An 11568-nucleotide genomic window follows, 5' to 3' on the forward strand; every position below is an offset into this window, starting at 1 on the left:
AGCTCCTGCACACTGTCTCACTTACTGCTGGTTTATTTATTTACAGTGTTTTTGTCTATAAGTATATATATAAGCATCACAACAGTTTCATAAATTATATTAAAAAGTTTTGCATTAATTTTAATCTTATCATTTTGATCATCAAGAACAGCTTTTTCTCTTTTTAATCCTTAGACCATCAGATAGTTTGGTTATAAGGTTTCTATCATAGTGCCTTAAATATGATAACTGTATGACTTGTTTAAGATCAATATTGGCACATTGTCACTTGGCTAGTCTTTTTATAATGTAATTTTCTTGATTACTTAGCTGGGTATTTTCATAAGATGTTTAATTGACCGATTGACCTCATTCTTGTGGATTAGATACAATTTATTTACTGCACATCGATGTAAATATAAAGATCTGTTGTGATGTATGCATGCTCATATACCTGGTAAAGATACTACGGAACAAAAACATTAAAATAAATATACCAGCAGTCAAGACATTTCTCTTTATTCAAAAGGTAATATGTATAAAAAAGAAGATACTAGTGAGGTCATAATACAATAAACTTGATCTTGATATTGCTAGTTCTTAAGTTTTCAAACTCGTGTGCAGTACAGCTTTGGAGCAGTTCATAAGTAATGAGTCAACCTGGTCTCACAGGAATCCGTGAAATAGCCACGGATTTCGCTTAACTCAAAATCCGTGGAATAGCCACAGAATCACTCAAATTTCCGTGAAACTGACACGGATTTCGCTTCAATGCAAGTTAATGACAGTCATATCCCGTGGCTATTCCATGGATATTTGTTCCTATTGGTTTGTTCCAAGTCACGTGACTTTCAAGGTCCCGGCGGTCAGAACAAAAAACATGGCGGACAGTTCTCTCATTTTTAGTGAAAAAATCAATATTTTTGTTTCTGCATAAAAATGGATTTTGATCACATTTCTAGCGAGAAATATATGTTTTATTTTCTAAATATTCACTCAGTGAATGCACATAATCACTTTGTGGTGAAGATCTCGCCAGAAAAATATGACTGTCATTAACTTGCATTGTAGCGAAATCCATGTCAGTTTCACGGAAATTTGAGCGATTCCGTGGCTATTCCACGGATTTTGAGTTAAGCGAAATCCGTGGCTATTTCACGGATTTCTGTGAGACCAGGTTGTAATGAGTATAATGTAGCACCACCAGTATTTGTCCTTTTTAGGGATCAAGTTGAAACAGTCCAGAAGAGAATATTTTCAGGATCAGGCCTTGTCTGAGTAAAGCAGGAAGCCAGAGAAGATGCTGTCGTCCTCACTGCTGGCATACGCTCCATTCCAGTCTCTGAGGGTCTCCATCCAGACCTGATCCCCCTCCGCCAGCCGCAGCACCACCAGACTGGACGCCTGGTCGATGTCCTGGCCGTACAGAGAGTCCCGCGTTCGTACCCGCCGCGACCCGTTCACCACCAGCGTGGCTCGCAGCGGTTGGTTGCGTACAGTGATTTGAAAGGAGAAGACATAAACCCCAGAGTGGACGCATGTGAAGCTGTTGGAGGTGACGTTAAAGTGGTTCTCTTCGTTGTAGAAGATTTTGTCGAAGCGGATCGGGAAGCCGGAGGGAGGGAAGGACTTCCTCGGGGAGATACCGACACTGAAGGCTGAGCGTTTCTGGGGAACCCACGATCCCTTTGCTCCTTTCAGTCCACGAAAGCCCCGCTCACCTCTCATCCCAGGGTAACCTCTGTCCCCTTTGGGCCCAAGCATCCCTCTTATGCCTTGTGGTCCTTGAGGTCCTCTAAACCCTGGTTCTCCTGGTGGTCCAGTAGGCCCCTGATCCCCTCGGACCCCTACAGGACCTGGGGAACCATGCTTGCCGTCCATTCCTGGAATACCCATTGCTCCTGGGATTCCAGGACTCCCAGGATCTCCTCGTTCTCCTTTCTGTCCTCTATCCCCGAACGTGCCACACTCTCCCTTATCCCCCTTGTCTCCTTTGGGACCGATCTCAACAGCCACTCCTGGAGGTCCCACTGGCCCCTCTTTTCCAGGTTCTCCTTTCTCACCAGCAGTCCCATTCTGACCAGGTTCCCCTTTCCCCCCACTATCACCTTTAACACCTTGCCACCCTATTTCACCTTTCTCACCTTTTGAGCCAACATCACCTGAAAGGAAAGGGAGTCAGAAATATTAAAGACTGGAAACAATATAAAACAATTCAACAGTCATCTGAACAAATTTGCACCTTTTTGTCCTGGTTTCCCTGGAGCTCCTGGTGGGCCGCCGGTCCCACTGCCTCCTCTGTCACCTTTCTCCCCTAGGACATTGACAAAATAATACTAAAATTCCAAGAATGATAACAATATAAGCAACATGAATATGTTGAATGTTTACACACACACTGTAAAAAATGTTTGTACAAATTACAGTAAAACACTGTCAAATTACATCAGAAATAGGGCGTAAAATTAAAAATTGTATGTCACTGTAGTAGACACTTTTAATTACTGTAAATCAAAGAATTGCACAAAACTTTAACTTTCATTGTCATAAACTGTAGAAAACACACAGTTTTGCTGTAAAATATAACATACTGATGTAAATTTAATGGAGAAATACCATGATGTGTGAATGAATGACACAATTACCCTAAAAATAACGGGACTTTTCATTCTAAATTACAGTTTTTGTTGATATTTAAATTTACAGTCGAAAACCCACTCACTGTATTTTTTACAGTGAAGTTCTGGCAACCACAGCTGCCGGGATTTTACCGTAAATTAAACAGATTATTTTTTACAGTGCAGCTACGTGCATGTAACTGAATTCTACCAACCAGCTCTTTATTCTGGCACAATAAATCACATGCAATATACTATAAATTGGCTTTCTAACAGACATACAGCTTTGAAGAAGAATTCAAAGTTGGCACAAAGTATTTTGTCCTCCAAGGCATGAAAATGCCATCCTTCTCTACACAATTGGTTTGGTTTCATGACCCTTTGCTTTACCTTTCTTCTTCTTTTTATGAATAAATACCTTTTGGAATAAACATACTGTCCATTTAATGTTGTTCAGTGTTCCAAATTGATAGTTTAGTAACTTTATGAGACTGATTTAGATGAATTAGCTATAATTCTGATCTCCTTCTAAATACACTTCTGAACCGTGAAATGCACACAAGTGTTGCTCAACTTCGAGATATATGAAAACACCAACATTTTTTGTTGTTGTTGTTTAAAACTACTGCTATTAGGTGAAGAAGAACAAAATATTTAAACTATATACAGGGCACAGGTAGAATTTTCAAAGTGAAAGAAAGAAACTGAACCAAAGAATGTTGCAAAGTGAATGCAGATTTAACTTCAATCTGTATTCTTCCTAATGGCCAGCAGGAGGCGACTCGAAAAAAAAATCAGATTGCATGAAGTCAATGAGAAAATTATCTTTTTCTCCTATGATTTATCACCTCAGTAAACATTTTCTTGCTTATAGTTTATAGTCTCAGTTTGTGGTTTCAATTCTTCTTCAATACAGCATGAGGGTCATTTCCAATTTAGTGCAAATCAGATAAGGAAATAATAATAGTATAATTTAGGGCAGGGTTACCTTGTGATTGATAGATCACTACCACTGTGGCAAACAAAAGTTTATGCTTACATGTTTTGTTCAATAAGATAATCTTGACCAAAATGACCACCTCTTTTAGGATTATTGAACCGTAAATTAAATCACAAAAAGTGAAAGCTGAAGACCAGTTTAGCAACTTCTTAGCAACCTTCAGAAAGCTCAAAGCTTTGTAATTCACAAGTGATTACAGAATGTATTTACAAATGTACTGAATGTCTCCGAGTATAATTTAAGCTTTTTTTTAACCACAGACCTTATTTTAGACAGCTAACTACGGTGGCCCTGAAGTGCAAATCACAACGGCAAATCAGAAAACACGACAAATCAGAAAACACAATGACAAATCAGAAACGACAACGACATTAACCAAACCGCAGAAGGTCGGTACCCTCGGGCAACATGAGTCGTCACTGATTGGACTGGTGACTACAGACCACCGTCCAATCAGTGACCATGATTTGCTGTTGTGTTTTAAGATATGTTGTTGTGTTTTCTGATTTGCCGTTGTGATTTGCACTTCAGGGCCACCATAGCTAACCCATTAAAAAAAACATTGACTTCGAGAGAGAATAAAATATATAAAAAAATAAAATAAATAAATAAATAAATAAAATAAAATAAAAAAAATATATATATATATACAGTACAGGCCAAAAGTTTGGACACACCTTCTCATTCAATGCGTTTCCTTTATTTTCATGACTATTTACTTTGTAGATTCATCAAAACTATTAATGAACACATGTGGAATTATGTACTTAACAAAAAAGTGTGAAATAACTGAAAACATGTCTTATATTCTAGTAAGCAAAGGGTGGTTACTTTGAGGAATCTAAAATACAAGACATGTTTTCAGTTATTTCACACTTTTTTGTAAAGTACATAATTCCACATGTGTTCATTCATAGTTTTGATGCCTTCAGTGAGAATCTACAATGTAAATAGTCATGAAAATAAAGAAAACGCATTGAATGAGAAGGTGTGTCCAAACTTTTGGCCTGTACTGTATATATATATATATTTTTTATTTTTTTCTTAAACTGGCTGCCGACTTAATTGCTGAGCCTCTTGCCAGTATTTTTAATCTAAGCCTCAGCACAAACAAACTTCCGAAAGTTTGGAAGTCTGCATTTGTCCTCCCACTTCTAAAAGGAGGTGAACCCTCAATTGTAAATAATTATAGGCCTATCTCTAAATTATGTATTCTGGCCAAAATTTTTGAAAAATTGGTCTGTGATCAATTGAAGGATTTCTTGGAACTGAAGAATATACTAAATCCTCTCTCCTCAGTCTGGTTTTAGAAAGCAGCATAGCACTGTTACTACTGCTCTGAAAGTTTTAAATGATGTGTTTGAGGCTTTGGATTCGAAAAAGTTTTGTGTGGCTTTGTTCATTGACCTGTCTAAGGCATTTGATACTGTGGACCATGATCTCCTATTGCAAATTTTATTGAAAAATGGTATCTCCAAGCAGGCTGCTTCTTGGTTTGCTGATTATCTGGGAAACAGAACACAATGTGTTCAGATGGCCGGAGTTAGTTCCTCCTTTCTTAAGGTCACAAAAGGTGTACCGCAAGGCTCAGTCTTAGGACCCATCCTTTTTACAATTTACATAAATAATCTGTGTGCCAACATATCAAATGCCTCATATCATCTCTATGCGGATGATACTGTTATTTACTGTTGTTCACATGCCATTGCTCAGGCTTTTGAATTTCTGCAATCTGCCTTTAATACAGTGCAGACTCGTCTGGAAAAATTGAAACTGGTTTTAAATGCTGATAAATCAAAACTAATGATCTTTGCAAATTCATCTACTCCGTTGGAAAATATTCCGTCAATCAAAACTGTCCGGGGTGAAACTCTTGAGCTGGTCACCAATTATAAGTATCTGGGCTTCACCATTGATGAAGAACTGTCCTTCAAACTGCACGTGAAAAAATTGATTTCAAAATTAAGGGTGAAGCTAGGTTTCTTTTACAGAAACAAATCATGTTTTTCCCTCAGGGCTTGGAAGCTTCTGGTCTCAGCCACCTTCTTGTCTGCACTTGACTATGGCGATGTTGTATACATGTCAGCTTCAGCCACCTGCCTACAATCTTTAACTCCTGTGTACCACTGTGCCCTGAGATTCATCACTGGCTGTAGCCGCCTCACCCACCATTGTGAACTCTACGCTAAAGCTGGCATGCCCTCCCTTACTGTAAGACGTCATACGCACTGGATGACCATGATCTATAAGGCTCTTCTTGGCCTGCTTCCCATATATCTATGCACTTTCCTTAAGAGATCTGGTAGCCGTTATGACCTCAGATCTAATGATATTGTGCACCTTTCTGTCCCTCGTGTCCGGACCGAAAAAGGTAAAAAAGCTTTTAGTTTCTCTGCCCCCTCTGCTTGGAATACCCTTCAATCTGAGCTGAAACTATCAGAACTTATTCCTTTGGGAGCACAACTCTCAAAAAACGTCAATGTAAATCTTTTGCACAGTGCTCATGTTCCTAATTTGCTACTGTATTTATCACTGCTGCACTTTATACTGCTTATTTATACTACCTATTTATACCGCCTATTCATTCGCACTTTAGTACTTTTTAATATGTTGGACTTTTCGCTGCCTGTTTATTGTTCGTCTGTCTTGTAACTTTTGACGTGTGCTGCTGCCTTCTTGGCCAGGTCACCCTTGTAAAAGAGGTCTTGATCTCAATGGGTTTTTATCTGGTTAAATAAAGGTTAAATAAATAAAATAAAATAAATATATATATATATATATATATATTTGTAATGTTTAGATAATGAGCTTATTCTCACCTTTGTCCCCTCTTAGGCCCATAGGGCCACTCACCCCTGTTGGGCCAGGTAAACCAGCTGCTCCTGTAAAGCCTCGGTCACCGAGTGGTCCTAGACAAGCAAACACATGCAAAGTTGAAAATACTGAAAGCAAACATACTGAAAAATGAGCTGATTAAATCAAAAGTATTTACCTGGAGGACCTCTGTCTCCCTTCGGCCCCCGGGGGCCTCTCTCAGGTGGGCAGCACTCACAGAAGTTGAAGTAGCACTCGTTGTAATCTAGAGTGTAGTTCTCCGGGCCGGCACCAGGGGGCTCCGTCCTCTCTGTGTAGTACTGTGGATCGACGTTCTCCGTTGGGGGCAGTGGATGGGGCTCCACAGGGTTTGCACTCGGCTGAATCTTGTGAGTCTTGGGCATGCTGGTGGTCACGGGGCTGTGCACGGTGATCTGAGGGACGGGCTTCTTGGTGTACTGGTACTTTGGTTTGGGTGTCGTCTTAGCTTCAGCGCAGGACATCACAGTGAGTGTAACCACAACCACAACAACAAGAGGCGACTGACAGGAGATATTCCTCATGGTTGACCGGGATCTGAGAACAGATGAGTTCAAAAGCTTCATGCCTCTTTTCTTCTGTTCATCTGCACATATATTTAATTTCCCATCCACTTGGAATTGAGATGTTATAAAAGTAGAATATGCTGATAATCAGTTCATTGCTGCAGAACACTCAGCACTCATCTACAAGAATTATCATTCACAATATTTTTTCTGCAGCTTTTCCACTTGTGCAGTTCATACACTGCCAGCTTGAGCTTGTTGCTATGTTCCTCTGTAATCTGCCTAAATAAGTTGACCATCCAAAGCTGAGTTTATGTTGTTTATCAGTCATTCAGCCACTACAATGTTTAGCTGCAATGAAAAACCTGCATCTTCATCATCTATGTGCCATTATTTACACACAACTCAGTCATCTTAATAACCAACCCATCATGCTGACATTTAACTTTCTGTGCAAAATGTGTAATTTAGCAAAATTGAAAAGACTCACCCAGTTCTGCACCAGTGGTATGGTCATTTATCTTCTCTAGCGGTGGCTTGGAGGCAGCACCAGGAGTTCCAGGTCTCTGTGATATCTCTGCCAGGCTTGGGCGAAAGAACATCCCCACCAATGAGGGTGTTTGCTGGAAGCACAGGGGGAGGTCTGAAACCCAACTACGGCAGTCTGGAGCCGACCCAAGGAGAACCACTGTGCTGTGGCCCATTCTCTGTACTCCTGTTGTGTAGAAAGGTGCTTTTGTGACACGGGATACAGCGCCCGCCAGGAGCACTCCCTCGCTGCGAGCTAGGTGAGGAGCAAAGGCCGTGGGGCAATGGGTCACCTGATACGGGAGGCATTCCTCCAACAGCCAACCTACTACCCAGGCTCTTACCATTTGACAAAGCCAAGCAAAGAGGCTTCTGTGACAGAGGCCAGGGCACTACAACAGCCTGTTTTCAACCATGGATTCGGACAGTATTTTCCATGAAGGCGCAAGCAGGAAGGTGCAGCTGTTTGCAAATCTTTTACATCTATAGTGAAATTTCTGAGTACACCTCGAGGGCAATACCTGCAGCTATTCATTTAAAATGACTTGGACCTGCAAGCTGGCACGCAGCACAGGGAGTTCAGTATTTACAATCTACTGGCACTTGGTGAAGATCCAGGAGAAAGCTTTAGCTTAAGAGCACTGATAATCTCTTCACTCAACAGTTGCTAAACCTGAGCTGTTTGTCAAAGGAACGAGCTTATCTGCTTTAAATCACTGCAGTTGCAATGCTTGCCTGATCACTGTGACCGAGTTTCTGCACATGAGCCCCCCAGGTCTGCTGGCAGCTACATTTGCTAACTATGATTCAAACTGTGTTGCTGGACAAAGATTCATTCTTACGCTGTAACAAGATAGCATCGGGTTTTTGTAGAAAAGTGATTTTCTGTTAGCTGTCTAGTCGAAACTCCCGACTGGCCACTGAATGAATGTTTGAGCAGCGGACATGCCTCAGTTGTCAAAGACCTCACGTCCTCAGAGGGATCCATGACCAGCTGTGAGGGAGCAGGAAGAAGGGAAATGAAATTTGGGAAACAGAGAGGGGTAATGGTGGTGATGAGGGCGACTAAAAAGGAGATTGTGTTGATTTAAACCATTTTTTATCTTCTTACGTATACTTTTCCTTACCTCCTCGCCTCCATTTACACGCTCTTCTTCTCCCTCCTTCCCAGCAGCTCAGGTGAAGTGTCCCTGACTCACCCCTCCATTAAAAGACAAACAGAAGGAGTGTAGGATATGCAGCGGAGTCCTGAGAGAGGGGTTCCTCTGGGGTTCTCCGTGGCCCGACCTCAACCCCGTCGTCTCTCAGCTCCATTCAGACCACACACAACAGCAGCGGTCAGCTTACAGCGCCCAGCTGGTCACAGAGGACTCAGGCGCCGCTCACCTGTCCGTTCATTTAACTCTGGCACCAGCCCTGCCCTCACCTCCACACACACACACACACACACACACCAGGGATAAGGAAGAGTTAACTTACTCAACGGTGCAGCCGAGCAGAGCGAGGACCAAAGATGACTTGGATGGATGGATGGAGGTGTATTGCCTTACATTAACCCCTTTTCATGTAAAGGAGATCTTGAAGCTACAGTGAATGTGTATAGAGCGACTTAGAGAGGGTGAGAGTGAGACAATCAGACAGAGACTTGTTTAGTAACCAACACAGCAACCAGTCACTTTCTGCTTGATTATTCAAGCACTAACAAGGCCGTGGACTGTTTTTTTTTTTGTTCTGTATTGTGGGTTCTTATCAAAGAAAATCTAGATCCTGCAGAATTAGCAGCTAATGACTTTGGCGAGAGATCTGCTGGCAGTGAAGACGCTTCTCATGTAGTCAGACCGAATACAAAAACACTTTCTCCTGCCACACTTTCCCCGACAGGCCTCTCTGATGGTAGGAGCTGGTTTTAATGTGCTCGATGTGTAAACATGAAGAGAAAAGTCCAACAGGCACAGTTCAATGTTAAATAGGATATTAAAATGGAAAAGAGATCTGTGATTTTTTTTCATAATGTCATTGGATGTTGTTTTTGAGCTCTGCATTCTTGGAAAAACATGTTGTGTTTTTATTTCTAATTCATTATTGATTGAGTTCTTCATTAGCTTACTCAGCACTTTACTATTTTTTACTTCTACTGATGAAGGCAGTGGAGCTTCAGATAGTCAATAGTTTGTCATTTTTTAATTTACTTCCCAATATCTAGATAAAAAGATATATGATATCACTCTGTATTTTATCTGTTAAATGTGCAACTACAGAGCCTGCATGTATCCAAAGGTTAAAAATGTCTATTTGTGCCTCTAATGCTCAATAAATAACAAATTAAATCTCCACATGTTGTCTGCCCCTCACAGTCACAACAAGACTTATGTCCCATGACATTCCAACACATAATCCTGCGTAAAACCTTTACACACCTCCACCTCCACACCTCCTTCTAATAGGTCATAAGTGTGGATTAAAAGGGTATTTTTGTATGAATCTATACAATATTTTTTAGGAAAATCCTTCACATTGTGCCTTTAAGTTAACCAGCTGGTGGCTCTAGCCTCATATGTTAATGGTTTCTAGTCTTAGCAACCACTCAAAGCAATTTAACACTACAGACTCCGCTCATTCACCCATTCACACACATTCATTCACTGGTGGACGGGGGTTACCTGCCACCATCAGGCATATATTTATTAATTTTTTACAACGATAAGTGCGGTATCTGGAGCAATTTGGGGTTCAGTATATTACTTTAAAAAAAAAAGTAATAGGGTCCATAGATGCTGTGTGCAAAGTTTGGTGCAAAACGATGAAATTGCCTCGGAGGAGTTCGAAAAAGTAGGTTCACGACATTTCGCGAATTTGCGGGGAAAAAAACTCTAAAATGGGAGTGGCCTTTATCACGAGATTCAGCACAACTCAGTGAACGTGTGGATATAAGGTTATTGAATGTGCGATGAAGTATGTGGGAGTTATTAGCCAAAACGCACTTTCCTTTATTATAGCGCCACCTGGTGGTGGAAATTCAGGATGACAATAGATTATAAAATATTTCGCCAGGTGTGACTTATATTTAAAGTTTCATGAGTTGTGGGGTATGTTCAGGCAGTGAAAAATGCGATCATTTGGGAAGAAGAAAAAAATAATAATAATTCGAAATTCAATCGGGACCTCGCAGGTCGTTGCCTGCTCGGGCCCTAATAAGGAACAATATATACAATATAGACGGACTCAACAGTTGAAATTGCATCATAACACACAGAAAAAATATTAATATTGCACAGTGGAATGATAATACACCTGAATGAAGTACTGAATGTACTGATATTGCACATTTTGTGTACATCATTCTATCTCTCCTACCTCAAACCTGTACTCAGAACACAAACTGCTCCCATATGCACCTAAATCATAGAACACCCCTACAAAGAAATATAAAATAAATGGCCATTCTGCCTTCAGCACCACTCAATTTCAGGGCTGCAGCTCAGCTAACAGCCTCATGACCCTGTGAAGATCAGCTATCAAGTGAAAATGACAAAACTCTGTCTCACTCCCTCCTCTTGTGTTTTTACTCTAAAATCCTTGGTAACTTGTCAAACATTCCTTCACAGCAGCACTCGGATGTTTATGAAAATGTGCTTCTTTTCTGTGAATACACAGCACCATACCACAATGTGAACCAGATAGTCTAAACCAGTAGTTCTCAACCTTTTTGAGTCGTGACCCCCAATTTAACATACATGTTGTCCGCGACCCCCACTCACTGAACACAATCTCACACGCACAGTTCAGATCACCCAAAAAAGAAACAAAATGACCAAAAAAAGACACAAAATTACCAAAAAAGACACAAATTGACCACAAAATGATCAAAAAGACATAAAATGACCAAAAAAAAGACACAAAATTAACAAAAAAGGAAACAAAATGACCAAAAAAGACACAAAATGATCCAAAAAAGACACAAAATGATCCAAAAAGAATCAAAATGACCAAAAAAGACACAAAATGACTAAAAAAAGACACAAAATGACCAAAAAAGACACAAATTGACCACAAAATGATCAAAAAGACACAAAATTACCAAAAA

At 40.4% G+C, this 11568-nt stretch overlaps 1 protein-coding gene across 1 annotated transcript; it reads right to left on the reverse strand.

Moving 5' to 3' along the window:
- Positions 1-1153: 1153 nt before the first annotated feature.
- otol1b (otolin 1b) lies at positions 1154-7831 on the reverse strand. Its single transcript, XM_059332170.1, has 5 exons — positions 7447-7831; positions 6590-6898; positions 6417-6506; positions 2222-2293; positions 1154-2141 (listed from the first exon to the last, which is right to left on the reverse strand). The coding sequence occupies exons 1-5, from the start codon at positions 7829-7831 to the stop codon at positions 1243-1245; spliced, it is 1755 nt and encodes a 584-aa protein (XP_059188153.1). The 3' UTR covers positions 1154-1242.
- Positions 7832-11568: the final 3737 nt, after the last annotated feature.

The sequence above is a fragment of the Centropristis striata genome, chromosome 4, assembly GCF_030273125.1.
Source record: "Centropristis striata isolate RG_2023a ecotype Rhode Island chromosome 4, C.striata_1.0, whole genome shotgun sequence".
Lineage (NCBI taxonomy): Eukaryota > Metazoa > Chordata > Actinopteri > Perciformes > Serranidae > Centropristis > Centropristis striata.